Genomic DNA, 27,391 nt, shown 5'->3' on the forward strand with positions numbered 1-27,391 from the left:
GGATACAACTATTATTGCACTATCGCAGCTTCATTGACCTCAAATACAACAGCGTTAGATCCAATGTGTTATATGCAAGACATACTTGTGGTATTGGTATTGGCGACATTCCTTTGATTATATTGGAAAGTATCTCTGAAGGACTCTTGATAACCTTAGCTGAAGGTATAAATATTTCATTTGACAGTGGTGTGTTTCCATCATGCTAAAAACAGCAGTTATCATTCCAATCCACAAAGGTGGAAACAGTGAAGATCCGTCGAACGTTCGTCCAATTTCTTTATTATCTGTTCTTTCTAAGATCATAGAAAGACTTGTCAAAACAAGGATGCTGCAGTTTTTGCAAGACCAAAACATCTTTAATAAGGCCCAATTTGGATTCCAGACCGGAAAAAACACAAATGATGCCATTTTTCACTTTTTGTAAAAGATATATCTAGGGATGAATGAGGGCGCAGCAGTTGGGGCAGTGTTCTGCGATTTGTCGAAAGTCTTTGACTGCGTCAATAACGGGGTACTACTCTAAAAGATTCAGTGTTATGGATTTATAGATGTAAGCTACAAATGGTTCGAGTCATACCTCTCTGATAGGAAGCCACTTGTGAAAATGAAAGAGAACAACTCCAAATTACGAAATATCAGAAGTGGCGTTCTACAAGGTTCAGCCCTTCGGCTGATATTATTTCTATTATATATAAATGACTAAGCCATTATTAATATACAGTACCAGTTCACAGTGTTTGCTGATGATATGGCACTGATGTGGAAGGAGTGTAATTTTTAGTTGCTAAAATCAAAAATGAAAGATGATTTGAAGAAGGTAAAACACTGGTGCGGCTCATACCACCTCTGCTTCGATGCAAAAAAATCTAGCCTTCTAACCTTCAAATACATTCATTAACCTCTTATTTTTGAAACTACAACCATTGAAAACAAACTCTGTATGAATGTTCCTGGCATTGAAATTGCTAATAACCTAAAATTCCATATCCACATCCAAAGTCTCAAAAGGAAACGGGCTTCGGGCTGTGAGAGTTATGTCTGAGGAACTGAGTCTGCCAATGAGTAAGGTGACATATTTTTCTCTAATCGAATCACACCTGCAATATGGTATTACATTTTGAGGTTATTGCAGCAAGCAATTGTTCGATTCTGTTTTCGTCCTGCAGAAACGAGCAGTTAGATTCATGTCCAGAGCTAAAGACACCGACTATTGTAAACCGTTATTTATAAAACACAGAATTTTAACGTCAACTTTAATTTTTATACTTGAAATTATATGTTTGGAGCATGAGCACAAGTGCTACGTCCCCTATACTGAGCGCACTCGAACAAGCCATACTACTCGTGAGAAAAAACTTAGCTCTCCTCATCCCCCACTTAGAATTAACGAACAAATCAATAATGAATGAGAGCAAAAAGATATATAACAATTTGCCACCCTGTTTGAGAGAAATCTCCATACACCATATTTTCTGCTGAAAAAAAGTCATAAAAATACTTTTGCTCAAATCCTATTATACCCTACAGGAATTTTACTATCTTGTATTGTGATACATTTTTGCCTTTGTTAACTTATTTTATGTACTATTTACAAATTCAAGTATACATATTTATTTTAGATAATAATAAGGTATGTAAATAGATGATGTTTACTTTTTGTGTTGTGAAAATTTTTGTATTTGTCGACCTGTGGTATATAGAATACTATTTGTCAAATTTAATTATGTACTGACTTTATGTTAAAGAAAGCTTTGTCAATAAGAATATATTTTCTTAGACAATAAAGTATATTGATCGATTGATTGATTTAGATATCTCTCTCTCGTCCTCTGTCTTATTTTTCTTATCTCTTTTTTTTTCCACCCTACAAAATTAGTATGTCCGGTTATACAGGATTAGAATTACTATTTTGTTTGCTGGCTACAATACAAGCTTGCTTAGTTCTTCTTGGATTATATAATCTATAAATTTTATGGATCTATATTTTTCTCTTTCTGTCATATAAATGAATTGAATAAAATTACTTAGTACTATTCAGCACAAAAAAGGCTGGAATTGCTGAACGAGTTATCAAAACAATGAAGAGTAGGGAGTTCTCACTTCAAGGCTATTGCAGGTGGTTGGATAGTCTCCCTTAAATTATTTAAAAATCTTTAAAATCTGTTTAAAATCTGTTTTTCTGTTAATCAGCTGTCGCCCCCATACGAACGACAACTCTCAGAAGTTGAAGAACGTGTGCGAGCTAAGGACTAACGAGGTCTTACCTTTTAACGTGTGATTCCTAACACGGTTGCAGAATCATCTCAGCTTCAACCAGATAAATTCTCTCGAGAAAAATATTTGGTCGAGGCAGGAATCGAACCCACGGTCTTCCGATCTTGAGTCGGGCGCACTACCACCGCGACCAATTCCACAACATTAGTCAACATAACAACGTATTCAAGTAACACTTCACTGAACAGTTTACAAAACCGCAACATGTTTTTCACTAAAGAAAAGCGTCCTCAGGCGTGTTTATATTGTCAAGTGCTAGCCAATTCCATAATGAAATATACAGTGTGTCTCACTTTTCATGGAAGCACCCCCGTAACTTACGTAATTATCAAGGTAGAATGATTAAACTCGCAGTATTGATGTAAATGCTTGAAATACACTTACTGGCGTAATGGTGTTGGCCTAAGTGATATATACTGCCCGCCAGTCGCGATGGCCAGTCAATAAATACCTATACGCCAGTCGTCAACCTGATGAGTTTTCAATCCCATGAACTTTAGTAACCCACTTATATACATTATAGCAATGTACCTACTAAAGGTTCGTCAGTAGAAAGAAGGGTTGGTTTGTTTTAAAATTGGATACGCAAAAAAAAAGTCAATATAACCGCAAGTCGTGCTTTACTATAACCAATATTGTTCAGGCGTGTTCAGGTTTATACTCATTTGAAGAAGTTATTGTACAGTTCTGTAAATTTTTTGTGAAAATTTTTTGATCCAAGAAAACTATGAAACCTTTTTTTTAAGAACATCATAAACTATATATCATAAACTATAGATATCTTGCCCACATATCACATTCCTTTTTGTACCCCTGTATTACGAATCCTTCCAGACGGCATTTTTTTGGTTTTTATCACGCCATCAAAATTTATCAGCACTTACAAACACATTTATTTTTTCAGGATGAGCGTTTTTTGCGAATGCAAATATTATAAGGAATCACTTTGACCTTGTTCACTTTTCATATTGTGCTGCGTGCTATGTCGGTTTTCGTCCTCTTGTTATCAACTATCTTTCCATATCATTTTCCGTAATGTTTTTGTACTTTTTATAAAAAATTAGCATACGTAAGTTACAAGTTCGATGAGGTTAAATCTTAGTGGTAAACAATGATCATTTAATCGACATAAAGTTTTATTATATTCTGAAAGTACATAGAAACTCAGGTGAATAAATAGTTTTATTTAATAGCTGAATAGATATTACATAACGCGAATATGTCTTGACTGAGTTTCGGGATCGCGTTATTTTAAGATTGATGACGAAGTAGACTCGCACTTAAATTTATTTTTTTTAGCTAGTCAGTCATAATTCGATAGTTTCAAAACTAAAACCGCAGATAAGCTGTTGGGTAATAACTCAAATGTCCCTGTTCGATGAACCAAAAAACTTGAAATACTGATAGTGTATTGTAGAACTAAAACGGCGGGGAATAGAGTTATCTTTCGTTCCAGTGATAAAGTGTTCAGTAGTGACTAATAAGTGAAAAAATAGGGCGAAATGGCTCCAGAAATAGTGGTGAGTGTTACAGAAAATAAGATACTGTAATACATTTTTGAAGAAACACGCTTGTAGTTTAATAATCAAGTTTGTTATGTCATTACTCATGATGCGATTTCTCTGTTGAAAAATCTGAGGCGTTTTCTGGCGCTCATGTATTCAAAACGTATTCGTCTGTGATTCAAATACATACATTCATTCCGGCGTTGAAACGATGACGTCACATCAACTATGATTTTAAACGTATTCATGATGATTTAAAACTAGCGTGAGGTTGGTTTTGAAACAGAATTTGACGTTACGTTACGTCAATTGTCAGTTTCTGCTTGATCTTGATTGTTACAGTTTATAAAGTGCTGAAAACGTTTCATCAAATACGTTGCAAGGATGCACAAAATAATGCTGGGAAGTTATTACTTGTATGTCGACTTTTACAATTTCCAGAGATTCCAAGGTGTACAATGAAAATTGTTGTTGCTTTTAGAAATTTTGCTATGTTTTTAGATCCTGAATGTGCCGCAAATTATTTAAAACAAATTCAAAAACACTTTGGAGTTGATTATTTGGAAAATGAACCCTTGAACGTCATCAGACTCGTCAAAAATTATATGGACCTAAGCAAAAAATTAGTGTATTTTTGTGGTGATTGACCTTAAAACAAAATATTATTTTTTTTAGAAAATCAGGATTTACTTATTTAAATCTCAATGTTGGAGTACTATATTTTTGTTACTATGTTGAAAGAAATGTTATTTTCAAGTATTTCCTTGAAATTAGAAAGGGCAGAGAAAAGAAATGGATGAGTTGAAAAGTTTTCATTCAAGGCACAGTACTAGCTGGGCAGCTATTGTTTCACGTTCATTTTGTGCTTCCATATACAGGCTGATTTACGGTGGATGGCACATTAGACGTTTCTGGTGAACCAGACAACGGATCACTTTGAAAATTTAATGGAGGGCATATTCGGACATTCTCTAGCCAACTAAAATATTTTCGACAATGCGGTGTTGCCGCTTCTATTAGAAAGCAGTAGCAACTTTGATTTTTCAAATGGAACACTCTGTATATAATATTATTTTTGGAATCTCCAACAATTGCCTGACAATTTTTCTTGATATTTCCCTATACCTTTCTGTTACCGTTTACGAAATAAAAATTAATTTCAATTTTTTTCTTCGAAAATCATGACTTCTAAAAATGCCGATATCTTTTAGTTAAGAAGTACTATGATATCGAAATTTGGTTTGGAGTTAGGTGATACTTGGACACTTCCCACACGTCAGCCTAATCTCCGTTACTTCAATACAGGGTGGTAAAAAAATACAGTTTTTTCGTTTGCTTGAAAAAGTTGCTGAAATTTGATTATTTCAAATGGAACACCCTGTATATTATTGAAAATTCGGAAAGCTGCTGAAATTTGCTTTCTTTCTATGTATATCATACCTATACCTAACTAGTCAAGTTTCAGACTTATGAACATTTATTTGTGAAAATGTCCCTTCAGAATGGTATTTCCATTCGGTATTTGGTAAGCAGGCCATGATTACTATTTGACAGTAGCGTTGTGACATTCTCCTAATAATATCGACATTTTCGTCACTTCAGAAGTTGCAAATACCTTCAAAACGATGGAACAAAACTATTCAAACGAAGTTCTTATGAATTTGTTTATTATTTTTGGACAGTGTGACAAAATTATCAGCAGAACATGTAGAAAGTTCAATGAAATGTATCCGAATCTACCGCCAATGAACCTCAAGAAATTTATACGAATTCAGAACAATTTCAATGCATTTGGATCAACTTCAAAAGCTCCAAGAAACTTGCCTCGACCCGTAACTTTCGAAGACAACCAGATTAATGTCTTAGCATATTTTCACGCATTTCCCGAGTCATCGATAAGAAGTGCTGAAGAATATTTGGGTATAAAATATTCATCGGTTCAAAGAATCTTGCGAAGACATAAAATGCATGATTATAAATTCGCCAAAATTCAAGCAATGAAGCCTCAAGATCCTCAACAGAGAGTAGAATTTTGTGAAATGTTGTTGACACGCATTCAAGAAGATCCACTTTTTTTAAATAAAATTATTTGGACTGATGAATCGAAATTTTCGAGAGAAGGGATTTTCAATAGAAAAAATCGTCATTATTGGTCCAGTGAAAATCCTCACGTCACAAAAGAAGCCGGATTTCAAGAAAAATTTAGTTTTAATGTCTTCTGCATGTTGATGGACAACAAATTGAGGTACGTGATATACGAGGAGTCATTAACATCCAGAAGCTACCTGAATATTTTGGAGAATACTGTAGACAGTTTCGTGGATAATCTGCCACTCGAAGATTATCGAAACTGTTGGTACCAACTAGACGGAGCTCCTGCACATTGCACAAGAGAAGTGAGCGCAGAACTGGATAGACTTTGACGATCGGTGGATGAGGCGCTTGGGACCATGGAATTGGCCAGCGAGATCACCCGATCTTAATCCATTAGATTTTTATTTGTGGGGAATGTTTAAAGAAAAAGTTTACAAAATACCCGTGCGTTCGAGAGATGAATTGTTAGAAAGGATTGCCCAAACATTTGAAGATTTGGATTCCAATGAAATCAGATCTGCCACCACGAAAGCAGTCAACACCCGCATTTTAAAGTGCTTGGAAGTGAACGGCCAGCGATTCGAACATATTTTGAAATATTCCACATGATTGTTTTACTTTTTTATAATTATTCATATCAATATTTCCAATTTCAAGTTTCTTGGTGCTTTTTTAAAGTTTATCCAAACATATTGAAATTGTTCTGAATTCGTATGAATTTCTTGAGGTTCATTGGCGGTAGATTCGGATACATTTCATTGAACTTTCTACATGTTCTGCTGATAATTTTGTCACACTGTCCAAAAATAATAAACAAATTCATAAGAACTTCGTTTGAATAGTTTTGTTCCATCGTTTTGAAGGTATTTGCAACTTCTGAAGTGACGAAAATGTCGATATTATTAGGAGAATGTCACAACGCTACTGTCAAATAGTAATCATGGCCTGCTTACCAAATACCGAATGGAAATACCATTCTGAAGGGACATTTTCACAAATAAATGTTCATAAGTCCGAAACTTGACTAGTTAGGTATAGGTATGATATACATAGAAAGAAAGCAAATTTCAGCAGCTTTCCGAATTTTCAATAATATATAGGGTGTTCAATTTAAAATAATCAAATTTCAGCAACTTTTTCAAGCAAACGAAAAAACTGTATTTTTTTACCACCCTGTATTGATGTAACGGAGATTAGGCTGACGTGTGGGAAGTGTCCAAGTATCACCTAACTCCAAACCAAATTTCGATATCATAGTACTTCTTAACTAAAAGATATCGGCATTTTTAGAAGTCATGATTCTCGAAGAAAAAAATTGAAATTAATTTTTATTTCGAAAACGGTAACAGATAGGTATAGGGAAATATCAAGAAAAGTTGTCGGGCAATTGTTGGAGATTCCAAAAATAATATTATATACAGAGTGTTCCATTTGAAAAATCAAAGTTGCTACTGCTTTCTAATAGAAGCGGCAACACCGCATTGTCGAAAATATTTTAGTTGGCTAGAGAATGTCCGAACATGCCCTCCATTAAATTTTCAAAGTGATCCGTTGTCTGGTTCACCAGAAACGTCTAATGTGCCATCCACCGTGAATCAGCCTGTATATATAACCAGCATTCACAAACCAATCATCTTCCGGTAGTGGATATATATTCATTCCATGGTTCATCATTTATATAGCAAAAATTGTGAAGTACACAACATGCTTTATAATTTTTGCTGGTTTTTAAATAATATTTACATTGAAATAGCTAATTCCTTGACTTGAGAAGTCTAAAAGTGTGTTCAACTATGATCTTTGTTTTAGTCAATTTTATGTTGAAATTGCGTTCTTTTTGCATTCAAAATACCATTATATTGGCTTCAGCATCCATTTTAATAAAAGATAAGCTGATTCACCCACAAGGTGATACTCGTCTGAAAGAAAATACTTTCTATATTTTCCTTGTTGATTCACATCAATAAATATTCGTTCAGCACCATTAGCTGAACCAGAAAAACCTACCATAACATTAATGAATATTTTAGTAGCTATAACTATTCCCTGCAATTTGATATGAGTATTACATTTTTCGATCGATATAGAGCTTTGAAATTGAAATTGCAACCGTCAGTGGCACCAATAACAACTGGAAATCCAGCCCTATCTCTGAAATTTACTTCTACTGCAAGTAATTCTTCAGGTCACGTTTTATATCAAAAAGCCTTATTATCAAATCGAAAATTAACTCTGTGCTTGAGTAAGTTGTACTTGAACCGATATTGAATCTGTCAACTACTGATGCTAAAACCTCTTCCTTTCCAAGTCACCAGAGGGTTATGAAGAGCAATTTTCCATATTGATTTCCTCCTACAAAATCCTTAGTTATTTCTTCACATTCTATATTCATTATTGAAGTGTTGAATAAATCTCGAGTCATTCAAAACGGGGAGAAACAGGGAGAGTAAGACTAAACTTCCTCTTGAAGATGTCGAGGTGTTAAAAATAACGGTTTGGTGTTGGGATAAAACTCTAGTAATATTCAAGTCAGAATTATTGCAATATTGTCTATATAAGTATTATCATTTATTAGACCATATAACACTCTGATAACTTCATTGGTTTCTTTATATTGTTGGTTGACTAGCCTTGTTGGTCCATATTTTGAATAAAAAAAAAAGAATTCGGGTACAACTGCTTTTAAAAATGCAGCTAAATTTGTAATATTTATGCAAACAATTGAATGCACAAATCCGATTCTAATTGAGGTTAGAACAAATTGAAAAGTTTGTTTTTATTGTTGAATTTGACATTTGATACAGATTGACTCATTCCATTCTAGCGACTCTTATTATCAAGTACACGCTTGAATACGATTAAACGCCAGAAAACACGTCTGTTTTTCAGTTAACCAGCTCTCTCCTTTACGAACGACAATTCTCAGAAGTTGAGACTTGTATACGAGCTGAGGATAAACAAAGTCTTACTTTTAACGAACGATTCCCGGGTGGACTAAGAAAAGGGGGTTTGAAATGGGTTATACAGATGGACGATAGCTGGATCATCTCAAAAGTCGAAAGATTGACAAGGTCTTATTTTTTTAAGTATAAATACAAGCAGAAAGGACATCAGGTGGAGATGAGGCGCTGCCTTTGTCTCCATGTGAATAAATGGTCCAAAGCACTGAGGCTTCTTTATATTTTTTATGATAAATGATATTTTTCTCACCAGTTGATCTCAGGTTGTAGGGGCAGAACCATTGAAAGGCCACTATTTTTTTTTCGGATTCTGAAAAAAACTCAGAATAGAAATGTCTTTCCTAAGAAGCGATGTAAATGCGACGTTGCACTTAGATACTAACGATACCTTTTCTTCTAACATGCGATACCTATTACGGGTCACACAATATACGCAATCAGAGAGTGGCTTAAGTTACTACAAATATTTAAAAATAATTAATTTTTCTCCTAGGAGGTCTTAGGTATGGGTACACTGGGTTTCTTCTTATTCAATAAGTAAGTCCTGACGCACCCATTTTCCACACATTGTGCAACTGTATCACATCTACCCGTCCTTACCAAATTCATTACAAATTAAGCAGAACTCTTTTGGGTCGGCATCATTTAGTTCATCATCATCATATAGATTGTCGTCTATGCTTTCATTAGAAGATGAAGAGACTTCTGAACATAACTTTCGCTTAACGGCTGGTATCGCTTGCACCTTCGGCACGTTTCTTAGCTGGTGCAGATGGCTTCGGCAATTTCGTGGTTTTATTGGCACCTCGCCTTTCTTTTTCCTCAAACACTTCCAAAAGAGGTGTTGAAGTGAGAATCTCAAGAGTGTTGAGGCCGAAGTGTTATTACCTGTTATGTTACGTTATTGATTATGCTACGTCATCAACAGGTAATAACACTTCGGCCAATAGCATCAACAAGCAAGCCGTACTACCAGAATCAACATAAATACAAATAGAAATCATCAGTCATCGGTGAATTATCAAGATGAATAAACCTCTGAAGAAGCCAGCCAGTCGTGCTGGCGAAACGTAGGTAAGTATGCAGTTCCAAACTACGACGGCCTTCAAACACGAATGAAGATAGTTACACTTTATAATTTGATTTTGTCAAATATTAATATGTGGATATGTGGGGTGATATTCAGCGGGTATACAAATTATGCACCATAAATTCTTGGTCCACCCGAATCCTTATCAGTCGTTCTCAGAAAATCGTTAAGTGGTTATTAATGACAATCCAGTAATTATTTTCTGATTGTTTATACGTAAGGATTCCACTTTACGTGCATATAGGTATAAATAAATATAACAATACCCGCGTCATCGTTCATAACCACATACGTAGTAGGTATATGAAATATGTTGGGGACAAGTTGAGTTTCGTTTTCGCTTCAAATTAGATATTCCTTTGTATTTTGCTTAAAATTGAAATGAAATGAAATGTTGTTCACAAAGAAATTATTTTAATGAGAAATTATTGTTGATATTGAAAAAATCAATATATTTCAAAACAGGATTGAAAAATCAACAAATATCATTGAAAATTATGAAAAGAAAATAAAGATTTACCTACCCTGAACCAAGTACTTCTCCCTACGAGTATTAAATATTGTTATTGGCCCCAGTCTCACTGACGGATTTACTCGAAGGGTGAATGGAATTTACAAATTCTAGGAACCATCCGTATGTAATCCTCCTGCTACTGTGAGCAATCTTGTGTAAATGGATATTGGGTATGATTTAATGTCCATCCTGGTTTCAAATATGCAATCAAGACGCTTTGAAGTCAGTCGAGTCCCAGTGAGCAAATGATGGACATGGATAACAATATCATCCAATTCTGACTAATCGGTAAAATTGCCGCGTGTGGTCACTGTATGAGAAAAGAACACACGCAATACCCTCAAAAGGTTAATGTTTGGGCAGGAATTTAGAAAACTATATAATTGGTCCTTTTTTCATTGAGGGCAACATGAATGGTGATAATTATTTGGCACTACTTCAAACTGATGTCATTCCAAGTTTAGAAAATTTATATCCTGATCTAGGAAACCCTCAAGTTCCAGTGAATACGATATGGTTCCAGCAGGAAGCACCACCACATTACCAAGTTAATGTCCGGCAATCCCTCGTACAAGACTCTACCAACCACCATGTGGTTGGTAGAATCGAGAGATCATTGGAAAACAAAGAATCCACCTTGGGTATATTCATAGATATCGAAGGAGCGTTTGATAAAACAACCTTTCCAACAATTACCCAGCAACTACACTTCAGGAATGTACCCCTGGTAGTAGGAGAATGGATACTCCAAATGCTCTCTAGCAGAGCAATAAGTATTAATGTAGAAGACATCACAGTGAAAGGACTGGTCATGAGGGGATGTCCACAGGGAGGGGTCTTATCACTCCTTCTCTGGAACATAGTTCTGGATACCCTAATTAATCACCTTAACTAAAATGGATTCTACACAATTGCATACGCAGATGACATAGTTATCTTACAGACCGGCAAATTTGTAAACACACTGTGCGATAGAGCGCAGGATGGGCTCAAATTATTAGAAACATGGTGTAAGGAACACTCACTGTCGATGGTCCTTTTCACCAGGAAAAGAAGTTTAACGGGATTAAAACCTCCGGAAATCTTCAAAAGCAAACTAAACTTTTCTGAACAGGTGAAATACCTTGGTACTATCCTCGACAAGAAGCTAACATGGAACTCTCATCTACAGAGTAGAGCAAAAAGAGCATACGTGGTTTATGAGCAATGTCGGAGGACAGTGGGACGCGCATGGGGTCTTTCACCCCGTGTGGTCGCCTGGATCTACACTCCAATAATAAGACCTATGTTAACGTATGGACCCATTGCATGGGGACCGAAAGTTCTACAAGCAACGGCAATCCAAAAATTATATCAAATACAGCGACTGGCTTGTTTAAACATCACAGGAGCCATGAGAACAACACCAACCGCGGCAATGGAATTAATCACGGGTCTGACCCCTCTGGATCTGTACGTTAAGGAGGTTGCGTTAATGGCCATGGTACGATTGCGCACGGTTGGTGTAAACCTCGAAGTAGGAATGCGTCAATTGAGGCTGGGCCTATGGCGGGAAGCGCTTACTGCGCAACCTCTGCTGCAGGCAACAAGTGATGCAATTGAACCCAGGTTTGTGTTTAATAAATCCTACAAAATACAAATTAAGCAGAACAGTCAGATGCTACAAATGCAATACGAATTTATACAGACGGCTCAAAAACCAAAGAAAGCTCAGGATATGGAGTGTACTCCAGATCACTAAGCCTAAGGATTAAGTGGGGAATGGGAAGAAATACCAGCGTGGTCCAAACAGAACTGGCTGATATCTCAATCGCCACAAAAGAAATAACCAAGAAAAGAATTTCTGGCAAAAACATAACAATCTGCACTGATAGCAGACAAGCACTATCAGCCTTGAACAGACAGCGTGTTACTTCAGAGCTAGCACTAGAGTTCCACCAAGATTTTGCCAAAGCCTCGGTAGATAATAACATTATCCTGAGGTGGGTTAAAGGGCACGACAGGAGTAAAGGTAATCGCATTGCCGACTCTTTAGCCAAGGAAGCGGCTGGACTAAGAATTTTAGGACCCAGTGGCACCCACGGCCTGATGACTTCGACAATTGCGGAACTAATCAAATGTTACACCCATGCTCAATCCTTAAAGAGATGGGATGAAATCAAAGGATGTAATCTTGCCAGGATCACCTTGGGCGACCCTGGGAAGCTGGCGCCGAAGAAATATCTGGTGATGACCAGGAAAAATCTACGCCTTACAGTAGGATTTCTGACTGGCCACTGTCAGCTAAGGAAACACCTACATAATATGGGGCTAGTGGACACACTTCTATGCAGGATGTGTGAACAGGAAGATGAGACTGTCAGGCATGTCCTGTGCGAGTGCCCGGAGTTATCGTCAATAAGAGAGTGTGTGTTCGGCGAGTCTTGGCCTACACCTGCCGTTATAAAGGAGATATCTCCCAGCGACCTGTCCAACTTCCTGGAAAGGACAGGATGGACGATGACCTAGGAGGACAACTCCTCGGGAGGATGTACAATGGGTCACATGTGGCCTAAGTGCGTGGGCTTACACTCACCCTCTCTACTCTACAGATACAGATCCCTCGATATATTTCCCAATCGGTGGATAGGGAGGCGAGGATCGATCGAATGGCCAGCTCGATAACCTATCTTTCATCATTAGATTTATTATGGGGAGATGTGAAGAGCAATGTGTACAAAACTAAACCTTCAGATTTAATTGACTCAAAAGAACGAATAACGGTTGCGATTAAGATGTTGCCAAGACGTTCGCGGTGAACATTTTGAACATCTACTTTGTTAACATTCATAGTTATTTTTGGTATTCTACATTTCATTACGTTTTGCATTACATTTTAGTTTCTGAGTGTATTTTGTCGAATTTCGGTAACCATATGATTATAATTTATTTAATCTTAATTGTTGCAATAAACTTTAAAGTGATAACATTTTGGAATAAAGAATGAAGAGACCTTTCAAATTATATATCACAAATCTATACTTCCCATTTGAAAAATGGGGGATTGTACCTGGCATTTGAATGGAGTTAAAGGTAGGGGTGGAATTTTTACGTTGAAGAATGTCAAATTAAAATTTACATTTGATTTGATTTCGGTTTTTTTAATATGTACAGTAAACGAAACAGTGAATTTATTCCATATGGCTTTTACACACTGTATACCCACATTCTTTCTCGGAAACATATGATAGTCGTGCATATATAAGGAATAAAGAGGCAGTGACAAGCAGGACCCCTGCGGAACACCTCCTTTAAACGGATAATTTGCAGATCTGATTTCGTCCACTCTGACGCGAAAAGTTTGGTAGCTCAGGTAGGATTCAAGAATCCTAATCACGAATAATGGCATGCCTGGCAACTACATCTTCGAGACAAATCCCTCTATCCAAACATTGTTGAAAGCTTTCTGAATGTCCAACAGGACCATAACCATATTCTTTCCCTGGTTGAAGGATTCCCTCACCCTGTGAACAACCCGGGCCAGTTACGATGTCGTATTCCGAACTCGCCGGAACCCGAATTGCTCTTCGGGGATGAGTTTCATCCTGTCTTCCTGGCCAAGAAGCCTACCCAGGAGAAGTTCATCAATGACCTTTGCCACCGCACTGAGCAGTGAGATGGGGCGATAACTATCAATGGTCTCATGGATGGGACCCACCTCCGCGAACTTCAGACAATCCGGATAGTGCTGGTGTTTTATGATAGCATTTACGATGTATACCAGTTGTACGAGACCTTCCGCGGCAGGTTACGATGTATAACTGCCTCAATGCCTGAGGCTTTGTTCCCCAGGCGCTTGAAAGTAGCAATCACCTCCTCGACATCTGTGATCCGCTTCAGTAGTGTCGTCTCCGGTATCGTTGGATAAATTTGTGTCCATTGGTCCAGTAAACGATGGACCAATATCGGTAAGTCGACGAAACACAAGATATGCCGAAAACATCGCCGCTGTCTGTGAGAGTGTGCAGGAGAATCCGAGGATTTCGCATCGCTCAGCCTTTCGCAGACCACAACTTGCCGAATTTGGTGTTGTGAATTGGGCCTGCATTTGAACTGACCCAGGAACTGAAGATAAACGACCATAGACAATGACGTTAGTTCGCTGAATGGGCTCTGGAGCTGTGGGCAACTGACCCGAATTTTCATGAAAAAATCATCTTCGGCAATGAGTGAGGCCTATTTCTGGATGGATGAGAACGTTAACAAAGAGAATTGTCGATACCAATCGATACCAATCCACATGAGATCTAAAAGCTTCCAATGCATCTCGAAAAAGTGACTCTTTGGTGCGGATTTTGGATTGGAGGTTTCATCGGTCCATATTTCTTTAAGAACGACGTTGGCCAGGCCATCACTGTCAACGAGAAGCAATATAGGTCGATGATTAGCAACTACTTTTGGCACGAGGGATTTGAGAGCATGGTCATCTCACATGGAGGTGATGTGAACTGGTCACCGAGATCATGTGGGTTTTCTTAAGTCACATCAGGTGTATGCGAATAAGCCACAAACCATAGCTGTCCTCAAAGCTAATATAACCCATGACACCTGTCAAAATCAGCCTGATTTATGCGATGAACGATGTTATATTCTACACATAATGGCATCAATAGGTTTTTCAAACGAATAAAAAATTTCGATATCTCACACATAGCTACTTTGTTTCATTTAAATATTCAGCATTTTCTGAAACAACAGATTTTAGATCAGTAGCTCAGGAGAATTAGGCTTGTCCGAAATTGATAGATAATGAATTACAAATTACAAACTCTTACATTAATGTTCGAGCAAAATTTTATTGTTTTTGAATTTTGTAATACATTTATGCAATATTGAAACGAAATAAGATTAAATCATAAATTTCTATTCACTTATCTCATCAAAATTTGACATACTGTTCATAACTGCTTTCTGTATACTCAGTGTAGTTCATCTCCTGATGACGCTAACTTAGATAGGGAAACCGCGCATCGAGAAGGATGTTGCATTTCTGATGTTAGGAAGCAGTGTTTTATGGGTTGTGGATTTTCTGTTCATTTTGTCGGACAAAGCTTTTCATAATGGTTTTCGTCAACGACGAATAGACATTGTTTATGATCGTTGAACTGTGTTTTTATATCCATTCATTTTCATTAATTATTATTCAGTTCATATTATCATAATTTTGCGTTTCAAAAAAGTATTTGAAATGATTTAAATTATAGAACAAACATTTATAGCCGGAATAGAAATGCAATCACTAGTCTTTATAAAAAATCATATCAAAATTGCACTCCTTCGACCAATGTGATGATTCAGTTAGCTTTGCGTTGCGTTGGACAGGGACTTCGCTCATTTTTTTTTCTTGTGACAAACTCAGTTGGCCAGTTCTTTGTGATATAGGGAGAGACAAATCCCAGAAAGGATCGAAGGTTACTAATGAGTATCCATAGTGTGTGCACTTCATAGCGGATTTTAATTTACCAACGAATTATATTTTTGTATAAAATCTTGAATGGCCTTATTGACTCTTCCAGTCTGCTCAGCCTGATTAATATCAATGTTCCTTCATATTTTTCTCGAAATCATGCAACTTTCAAACTTCCAAGAATAAGAACAAATATGCAATTGAAGATCACTTTATATAATGTGTAGTGAATTCAATAAAATTAGCAATCGAATTGACATTCATTCGTGTTCCATCAAGGAACTCATCTCGGTGATGAAAAATTAAACAGCATTGTCATATCGATATTTCGTTAATTTTTGGTATGTTATTTTAATTATTGTTTAATCTACTAGATATTATTATTAATTTACTCATAAACACCATTTTATGTTTTGTTATTCTTTAATATTGTCCTGTAAATGGGAAACTGTTGGACAATAAAGGCTATTATTATTATTATTATATGGCCCACGAAAAGAGGGAGAATTTTGGGATTTGCCTCTTCAATGAAACTGTATCCACCATATGATATGGTATATATTTTGAATGAAATCACAAAACAAATGGAAGTCTCTTGTTCTAATTGGCAAATATGGTAATAATATTTTAGTTGCTTCAGGTAGTCACTGGATGATTATTTAGAATATCTAAACCCATCTAGCATGCTTGCTCCCAACATTATATACGCCTCAACATAGAAAATCATCTCTTATAAGAAGGGTTGTTGAAATTTGCAACAGTCTCTATATTTCGGAATTGATCATTAGCGCAAACCGTGGAGTGTCAATATTTCAAAGTCACAGTTAAAGTAGGAACGTCCAAAAAATCAAAATTATTTTTCCCGCTTTCTTCACATTGAGATCTGGTTTTTCAGGTTTTGCCATAAAATTGCCCAACTCGAATAGGTTCATGGTATCCGCAGAAAGTCATTCTTTTAGATCAATCGTTCTAGATCCGCTAGATTTGGAATGGACTGTGATTATGTAATGAACACTTTACAATTCACGCTACTCCTAAGAAAATATATCCTATTAGGCTAAGTTCCAAGGGACCATGTCTGTCTATCTATTGGTTTCGACAATTTCTAAATCCATATGCCAACGTGATCTTTTAGGATGGCACGCTAGATTACCTGATTTTACGTATTTATATTGTCTATGGATATTCGTGAAATTCGAAATATACGTTACATGGCCGCAGACCACTACAGAACGCATGGGTAGAATAAGAGGTGCTAGCAACGAAATTGCTCCAGGAAATGAATTTTTAAAGAGACTTCATTATTGTCATTATTTTTACATTACATATTTCTCTTTGAATTTATTTGAATTAGTAGTGTTCTCTCGATGAGTGATGCTTCACTATTGTTTTTCTTATTGAAAAGTACTGAAAATTATCCTTTTTACGTAAATTTTGTCCGGCCTTGACATCTTGTCCCGTTCAAAATTTAAGAGGGGTAGTTCGTTGTATACAATAAATGCCTACCTGATCGGGCAAGAATACTTATGAATGGTTTTACAAAAACCGCGACACGTGTTTCGCGTAAAATAATAACACGTGTCGCGGTTTTTGTGAAACCCTTTTTAGTGAAAATCATACAATGAACTGTATTTTTGCGTTTCAATATGGATTTTCATCAAGTATTGGCCAGTTCTATTCAATGTTCATGTAATGGTTATTGATACACTCGCATGAACCAATGGTTATTAATACACGAGAATTACATGATCGCTGCATAAAATCTATTATTCTATGGATCGCCGTTTCACTTTTTATTGTCACAAATATTCATTCCTCAATTTATTCATCTAACAATTTATTTGTTTCAATTTAATTGATTCATGCAATTGTTGGGCACATTCAAAACGATTGTTCGCAAAATTTGTTCTATTTTAAATGACACTTGATTTAAAATGTTACATGAATAAAATTGTCATTTGAATAAAAAAGACCAATGAAATAACTTGAAGCTTTTATTGTTTTCAAAGAAAAATATTGTTTCAGAGTATTGAAAAATGGAACGCCATTTTACTATATTATTACGCTTAAAAATAATCTATATACGTATAGTTCAACTCAGCAATGAACAAACATTTTTATTCAACAGTCAAGGAAATGTATTATTCGAGTAAATTCAACAAACATTTCAATTCCGCATATAATTTTGACCTTTGAATAAAATGTTAGTTATTTATATAACTGTTGAATTATAATGAAACTTTAAATTCACTTTCTAAAAGTAAGTTTGGGAATAAAATTTCAATGAATATATTTGAATGACTGTTAAAGTTTTCCCAAGAAACATTGTTGGTAATAAAAATAGACTTTCGTTTGTCTGAAAATATAGCAAATTAATTATCCATACTAAATATTTTTCTATGATTAATAAAGATTTTTGTATTTCAATTTAATTGAAAGTGTTGAATATTTCCAACATTCACTTTAATGCATTGAATTTTAAATTTGGTTACAACTTTTGTGCAAAACATTCTCAAGCAAGTATAATTTTATTTCATCAATCTTTTCAAAAAGCTAATTTCTGAAAAAGAATTAAATTTTTTGATGATTTAAAAAGTTTGTTGTATTCGAAAGATACATTTAAAGCATTTGTTGATAATTTTAATTCGGCGCTGGTATCGAGCGGATTTATCAAGAACTTCAAGTGTTACATATTGCAACAAGCTAGTTCATTAATAGTACGACAAAACGCCGTTCAACCGTGGCGCCGAATAAAAATTATCAACAATCAATTTAATTCATGTATCACTGGCGTGGCACGCCATTTTACTTTCTATTGGTATTTTGTAAAAATAAATTGTTTTGACTGTTGCATTTAGGTGATACATGAATTAAATTGATTGTTGATAATTTTTATTCGTCGCTGCGGTCGAACGGATTATTACCGTACTATGACCAACGACATACATATATGCAGTTATGTAGTTCCACAAAAACACGCCCGACGTCAGCGCCGAATAAAAATTATCAACAATCAATTTAATTCATGTATCACTGAAATTCAACAAACAAAATAATTCAGCTCATTTCAAAGGAATATTAATAAAAAGTGAAACGGCGTGCTACGCCGTTTTACTTTCTATTGATATTTTGTAAAAATGAATTGTTTTGATTGTTGCTTTTAGGTGATACTAGATTAAATTGATTGTTGATAATTTTTATTCGGCGCTGCGGTCGGACGGAATATTGTATTACTATCACTAGACTATCATGTTGCCAGATTTAAAAATTCAGCTTCTGCAAGAATCCGCTCGACGCTAGCGCCGAATTAAAATTATCAACAATCGTTTCAATTCATGTAGCTATAATTATCAACAAACAATTTTATTCATGTTTCACAGAAATTGAAGTAAATTATTCGATAGTTACAAAAAAAGTATATATGACAAACATTTACTTCCAAAAATTTCAAACAATGAATCTATATTATACTGTTCGCAACTTTTCATCAAACAAATCAATTCATCCAACATTTTAAATCAAGTGTCATTTAAAATAGAACAAATTTTGGGAACAATCGTTTTTATTGTGTCGAACAAATGCATGAATCAATTAAATTTAAACAAATAAATTGTTAGTTGAATAAATTGAGGAATGAATATTTGTGACAATAAGAAGTAAAACGGTGTTCCATATTATTCTGTCAATGAAGTCTTTCTAATTCGTTTTGGAAAGTAACCACTTATTAATCCAAATATTTTCTACTGTATTTCTACATGCGATTGATTTAAAAAATAGCAAGGTACATCTAGATTTTGATATCAATATTTTGTTTCAGTATCAAAACAAAGAACATCCCCCATCAAGTGAAGATTCTGCTTCTTCAGGTGTGAGTATTATCTATTTTTATAACGAGGTCAAAAATGGTACCTTAATTGAATTTTTTTGTATTAAATGACATAAAGAATGAAATTGTTACGTGGATATTAGAAATAATTTAAAGATAAAATATATTTATTATATTATTATTGAACGGAATTGACATATCGTGTCACTAATAATTATGCAGAAGTAACAGGTCAATTATTGATAAATAGATCACGTTTGGAAGAAAACCTTTTCGGCTTTTTTCTTTTCTATCAATAGCTATACGAATAGTATTAGATTTCAATCAAAGAAAGATATAATAAATTGAAATAAAACATTTTAGATAAATTTATAGTTCATTCGCAGATTTATAGGCACTTAACTCCTTCAACCCTTCAGTTATATATATATATATATATATAACTGTTCGTAAAAACTTTGTACAAGGTGTTGATCTCAGAGATTCGTTGAGAAAATTGAAGGTGAAGTTATGTAGACTCCGAGGAGAATATGCAAATTCAATACAAACAGTCTTATTGACATTAACAATCAATCTGTTTTCAAAACACCACTCACTGAATTCTTGCAGTACATTGTTGACTTGGGTATTCATTTCATCCGGTTTTTTGCTCGATAAGATGATAGACGTATCATCTGCATAAAGGTACACATTACCATAACTTATGTTATCAGGAAGGTCATTGACATACAGTAAAAATATCAGTGGACCAAGAATACTACCCTATGGTGTTCCTGTTGTAACAGAATACTCGTCAAATAATGTATTATTCTGTTCCACTTTGAAATATCGATTAGCTAAGAAGGACACGATGAGCCTATTGATATTGCCTCTGATACCAATGTTGAAGAGTTTTCTACAAATTATTTCAATACTCAGAGTATCCAAAGCTCTACTTAAGTCAAAAAAAGTCCCACAACGACTTTTTTCTCATCGATTGAATCATGGATTTGTTGAACCAATTTGTGTGTTGCTGTTTCCGTTGAATGATTTTTTCGAAAGCTAGGTTGGCACTTGGTCATCAAGTCGAATCTTTTCAGGTAGTCTTTTATTCTGCGCGATATAATCTTTTCAAAGATTTCAGAGAAGACGCTGATAATCGATATGGGGCGATAATTCTCTATGTTAGTGCTATCGCCACTTTTCAATATCCGAATCAATAGTGCGATTTTAAGAAGATCGGGATAGCCTCCAAAAGAAATACATGAGTTTATTAAGTGCGCAATTGGTTCACATATAATATCAATACATTCTTTGACAAGTTCGATAGAAACCTCATCATACCCTGTACTTTTTTTATTAGGTAGCGATTCCACAATATTTTTTACGTCTACCCCTGTGGCTGGTAAGAAAAACATTGTTGTGTTGACATTTGGCATTGTAGTTCCCATCTCTAGACGGCCTCCTTTGAAATGAAGTTCAATTTTTTCATCTATAATATTCGAGAAATATTCTTCGAATATTTCTGCGACTTTTAGTTCATCAGTAATTAAATTATTATCATGATTTATAGAAATACTTTCGCTTTCATCAATTTTAGAGGGCGTGTTTAATAATATTCCAAAGTGTTTTACTTTTGTTGCTGGATTCATTGACTTTTTTTCATAAAATGATTGATTTTTTTCCTGAAGTATCTCATTTTCAACAGCTTTCTTATTTATTTTATATGCATTGTTACAAATTGCAGAGTTCTCGTGTTTCCTTAAATGGTTCAAGTACTTGAGGTCATCAATTTTGCGCCTCAATGATGAAGAAACGTTTATGCAATGCAGTGCCTGCATTGAAAATGATAGTTTATGGTTTGAGTTATTCAAACAAATATATTCGTATTGTCTCTTATTGGTAAGTCTCTTATTGGTAAAAAATGATTGAGATCAGAGTCGTTTGAGTTTTTGTTTGTTGGACCCGAACATTTTTTCGAATTTTTGTATTAAATTCTCGAAAAATTATATAAAAGATGGAACACTTTGCAAAAGCAAGTCTCAGTGTCATCTACAGTACATTGATTTCAACAGATTTTTGAAAAATTGATATACACTCGTACATTTGAGAAATATACTACAAATCACTAGTCTAAAGAACGTCAAATGTTATACATTGTTTCATTTCTCAATTATGTAACTTTACTTATCCCGACTTCAGTGGCAGTCGTATGATACTAAAGACCAAATAGGGGTAGTGGGGGAATGTGGAAATCAATTACGAATAAAATGTCTCATTCTGGAGGCAGATGTCAATGTAGAAGTATCTATGACGGAACACAGAAATAGATTGATTAGAAATAGATGTCCGCATATACATAAATATCATACAAATACATGAGTTATTAAACAATATATGAAATAAACTAAAATATATGAGACCTATATACTAGAATATAGTGTGTAAAAACGTAGCAGGGTTAAATAATGAAGAGATTAATATTGAGAAGAACGATGAACAACTCAGTTGGAATAATATCGTGCTCGGAGATATTGAGATAAGGAGCGTTTGAAGAGTTGGAGGGTGTTACTTTTTAATATTTCAAGAGTCATCTGTGAAATATAGAGTTCATTGTTCTTGCAAGGTTAGTTCGTGGGACAACTAAGTCATCTCTTCCTCTTGTATCGTATGTGTGTACCTGATGGTTATATATAATGAATTCATTTAAAGTAATGTGCTACTTGTGATGCACTGTTTGGAACCTTTGGTGTAGTAACGAATATTACTGGAGTTTTTTCCCAACACCAAACCGTCATTTTAACACCTCGATATGTGTTTCGATCACCAAGTGATCATCTTCAAAAGAAAGATCAAACTTCCTCTTGGAGATGATCACTTCCTCTTCCACATTACAGTAATATTCAAAGTAATGTGGTGCTTTTCCAGTTAGTATTTTAAATACGAATATCAGAAACATATTGTGATCTATCTTTTAATGTCATCCACTTCAGAACATTAATCATTGATAATATAGGAGTATACTTATGGCATTTTAATAACTAGCGCGTTCCTCTGTTTTGTAACTTTTGTGGAGTAGAGATAGAATTATCGTCTAGTGATGATATCAGAGTAGCACAGTAAAGAAAGTGTGGTAGGATTATTGTTTTATAAACAGTCAAATTAGAATTGGAATATTGGTTGTCTACTAATTCTAGTAAAGAAAAATATCACAATTTCTCTCTGAAAATTCTTTTATTGTTTGCTCATTCGTGAGGGAATACATTTTGTTAGTACCTACAGGGTGTTTCAAATTCGATCCTCACCATTGGTATCTCGGAAACTATGAGAGATAAGAAGGTTAAATTAGGGCAAAGTAGCGCATTTACCTGACTAACAATATGCCGTGGAAAAAGTTATGAAATTTCGAGTATATCTGGAGATATCCGGTTTTTATTTTTTTCTGCTACATAATGGTGTTTTCAGATTTGCTATCCTACCTTTCGTCTTCCGGCCACCATCATCAACTTTATTTTTTCTTATGGGCGCTATGTTGGATTCTTTCTGTAATAAATAGAACCAGATTATACCTTTTCTATGATGTATCATAAGTTATCATTCTTTTTAGAAAAATTGGAGATATTGAAAAAAATCAATTCTTATCATAATAGGCTTTGACTTTTTTGTTTCTAAATTTGACTTTCAATTTGCTATTGTACAATTCATTGAATTTTTGGCGAAACATGGGTTTCACGTATGAATAAAAAAAGAGATATGATACAAATTTATTACAAATACGATAGAAACAGTATTAGAACATCGGAAATGTATTTAAACTTGTATCGAAAGACGAAAACCACACCGAACTATGTTCAAGTTATTGGATCAAAATCTCACCGAGTTTGGTTCGTTTGAAAAGCCAATGAAAAAATACGCATCATGCGGGAAACTGTTAATTATTCTGATGTCAGTGTTGGCGACCATTGATGATATACAATTATAGCCAAAAGAGTACATTTTAATCTGTCATTTTCGTACAACTTTTTTGCCTTGACGTGAAAAGCCTCGGTGGGAGCAGTTGATTGCTGTTTTTGGCGGAAAAGCACTGCGTCGCATAAATTTTAAGTGAGTATTACTGCTATAGTTTTGTGTTTAAGTATTTCTTTTAATTGCCAATAAAGATAGTGTACCCTTATAATTCATCAACAATGAAAGTTTTTATTAATTTTCTAAACAGTTTTAGTATAAAAAACGTATTGTTGGGGATCCTGTGTCCTCTAGTGCCGGACACAAAAATGTCTCTTAACACCGGACAGTTTACAAGTTGTTTTTTCTATTGAGCATTTATATTTATTATTTAAATTATTATAAGTTGTTTCACAGGATAGAAGAACGAAGATAAATCGAAATGGAAGAGACGAAAAAGAAAGGAAAATGGGACCAAAAGAGTTTACAAACTGCGATATATAAGGTTTTGTCCAGAGAAATGAGTTTGAGGGAAGCTTCACTACCCTACATATCCCAAAAAGCAATCTACATGATAAAACAACGACATTGAACCGTGGAGAAGAAATGAAGTTGCAAACAAAGCTAGATAGATTCACTAATACTTTCTTACCCAAGTACGAACAAGTTTTAGTGGACCACGTAGAAGATGTATCCAAAAGATGTCTGCCGCTGATGAAAGAGGAGATTCTGAAGTTAGCTTTCAATTTGACTGAAGCAATGAAGATCCCCCATCGTTTCAGTAAAGCGAAGCAAGCTACCAGGAAGCATTTTTATTATAATATCATGCAGAGACATTCGGACATTTCATTGAGAGCACCAGAGTCGACAAGCATGATGCGAGCCGTAGGGTTTAATAAACCGCAAGTCGATATATTTTATGACAACATGGGAACACTAATAACACAGTACAGATTTTCATCTTTCAATATTTATAACTGTGATGAAACCGGAGTCAGCTGCGTGCACAAACATAAAAAATTTTCGCTCCGTGCGATAGGGAAAGTAACATCAAATGTATACTAGTACATATACTATGGTTGAAGTGTTTTTTTAGTTTTCCTGCAAATCATTGTGTCAAAAGTTATTCAGGGTGGCTCGTTTTAAGTGGATTGTACTGTATATAAAGGCATGATATTTACAACTTCAGATTGAGACAATCAATGGAAAAATTGGACGATATCCAATTATACTAAAGTTTAAACAGATCTTGTCCGAACTGGGATTGACCCAAGGAAGGGTGGCGTGACCCAACGAAGAACGAATGGGGGCCTGACCCCTATAGGCTATAATTCAAGAGTTGTGAACGTTTTCAAACGCAATCTGTTGGATTTTTATGTGAAGGAATATCTGACAATTTGATATTTGGTAAAGATGATTTATTGTTGGGTTCTGACTGATCAGTATTAGCCAAACTTTATCTTCTCAGTTTCATCAAGAAGTCTCAAATACCTAGCGTAAACGTACGAAACCTATTGAATTCGAAAGATTTGCGGATACTTTTTTCTTATTGAAAATTGAAAAGTTCACCCCGAAAAGTTTCTGCTTAATGTGAACCGCTGAAGAGTCCAATTAGTCAGTAACTTGCCCTGTTCATAAATTTTGCTTACAAATTGAATAATCAATGAAAAAATTGAATTTCTGTATACAGCTTTCTTCAGTCAGTTGACGTTTCAGAAAATAATCCATTTTTGTTTTCAAAACCCAAAAAACAGCTACTTTACTTTGATACACCTTAAAATAATGGCATGTCTATATATGTCATACTCAATAATTTACATAAATACACATGCAGGATGTTTTCTGAGATTTCAGTTTATGTTTGGGTTCATATTTCCGTTTTCAAACTCTTGACTTGGCAAAAGCAACCAGGGACTAAAGTATATAAGGATTAAAGAGAACAAAATCCGGGCCAGTAGGCTGTGGTGAAATGGAACCTAAAGTACCAAACGTTTCGTTTGCTACTGCCGCGACAATACATCATCAGTGGTATGCACGATTACTGCGAGGACGAAGTCTCAGTAACGAACTGTTCTCATTTCATTACTGACAAAGTTTTCTTCATCTCCTGTAGACGTTAACTTGGTCGATGAAACACACGTCAAGAAGAGTATTGCATTTATGGTGATTGGTAAAAATGTTCATTTTGGATTTATTCGACACAATAAGTTCCAGTATTACGTTTTATTAATGCTCATTTGGTGTAGAACCTTAAATTGTTTTATTTTATTTATCGCACTAGTCATTTCATTTGGAGCAGAATAATTCCAAAATATTTCACAATTTTTGCTGAATATTCTTATGTTTAAGGCCGTCTCAAGACGAGGGGTTAGCATAAAAAAGCCATCTTCGTTCAATTCGATACATCCCAAAGTGAGCAATAACACCATATATTCCATTCTCATATATTCTACCAAGTAACGGTTACCAAGTAATCAATAATGACGGCTTAAAATAACACTCCCTTTATAACTTTATTAGTGTTTGTCACAAATCCCTACTCATTCAGTAGTTAGTAAAACACTAAAACACTACGTATACTAGTGACAAAGAGCAACGTCTCAATTTCAGTTATAGTTAGTTATAGTTCAGTTATAGTCAGTAAACTTCAAAATATGCAACAAATAGTGTTGTTTCAACGTGACAACTTGATACATTATATTTTGTTTATAATAACTTTTACCATTCATTATTTATTAATTTGTATGATATTGGTATCTACAATCATTTTAGCTTGAAATAACCTCATTGTTAAAAAAATCATGATTTATATAAAGATCAATGGTTTCGAGACACACCTTAGTAATCTCTCACTGTTTGGTATGATACATCCGCTGATGAACGATTGTAATTGAAATGTTCAAAAAACAAAATATTATAAATATTAAAGTTCATTCAGATAAATAAAACCATGACCTGAAGAACATGCTCTCACGTACGAATCTCGTCGTCCTACTGATAAAGCAAATAAACGAAAGGTCATATCCAAGCAAGGCAAACATTTTAACATGAATTCAAGAAATAACGGAAACTTGTCAAAAAGCAATAATTAGGACTCGAAGTACCATTTCTTCTAAGGATTTTCGTTGCGATAACTCTGAAGAAGAAAGTTCGTCACAGTATAACCCACTTAAATATCAACAATTTCTCAACAATTTTAGTGTGTGTTCAAGACAAAAAGGAGTGTGGAATGTCTTCTGAAAATATTACACAGAATGATTCAGGTGAAAAAATACATTTTTGTTCCATTTGCAATGAAATAGTTGATAGAACAGAATCATCCCAGTTGTGTGAAATGAAGTGTAGAACTTCATATCATATCAAATGTTTGAAATTAACGATGAGCCAACTGAAAAAAATAAATCAGCTCAAAAATATTGTCTTATGGTTATGCGATACTTGCAAGAGTATTATGAACACATTAATGAATTCAGATAAAGATGTTAAATCAGATATGAATTATGATTTAAAGTCCATAACAGAAAACATCATTGATATACGAAAAACTATTGATGATTTGCGCAATGAGCTCTTGCCTCCTAAGAAATTATCGTATGCTTAAGTGGTTTCAGAAAACAATCAGAAAATCGGAAAAAATGCAATGAAAATCAATATTCCCAGCATCATAATCAAGCCCAAATTCAATCAGACTACAGAGGTATCTGATATGATAATAAAATCCAAAATCAGTCCAAGGTATGTGAAAGCTCCTATCA

The 27,391-nt window shown here is 34.8% G+C and overlaps 1 protein-coding gene across 1 annotated transcript in view; it reads left to right on the top strand.

Annotated features, from left to right (window-relative positions):
- The first annotated feature begins 3,535 nt into the window (after nucleotides 1–3,535).
- LOC111512105 (hexokinase type 2) overlaps nucleotides 3,536–27,391 on the top strand; it is a 152,162-nt gene continuing 128,306 nt past the window's right edge. The window contains exons 1-2 of the mRNA XM_074173049.1: nucleotides 3,536–3,797; nucleotides 19,704–19,754. Of these exons, the coding sequence (XP_074029150.1) occupies nucleotides 3,780–3,797; nucleotides 19,704–19,754 (69 nt within the window). The 5' untranslated portion in view covers nucleotides 3,536–3,779. The remainder of the gene's footprint in view (nucleotides 3,798–19,703; nucleotides 19,755–27,391) is intronic.

The sequence above is a fragment of the Leptinotarsa decemlineata genome, unplaced genomic scaffold (assembly GCF_025532065.1).
Source record: "Leptinotarsa decemlineata unplaced genomic scaffold, Ldec_3_MD MMD2_tig00000199_RagTag_RagTag, whole genome shotgun sequence".
NCBI lineage: Eukaryota > Metazoa > Arthropoda > Insecta > Coleoptera > Chrysomelidae > Leptinotarsa > Leptinotarsa decemlineata.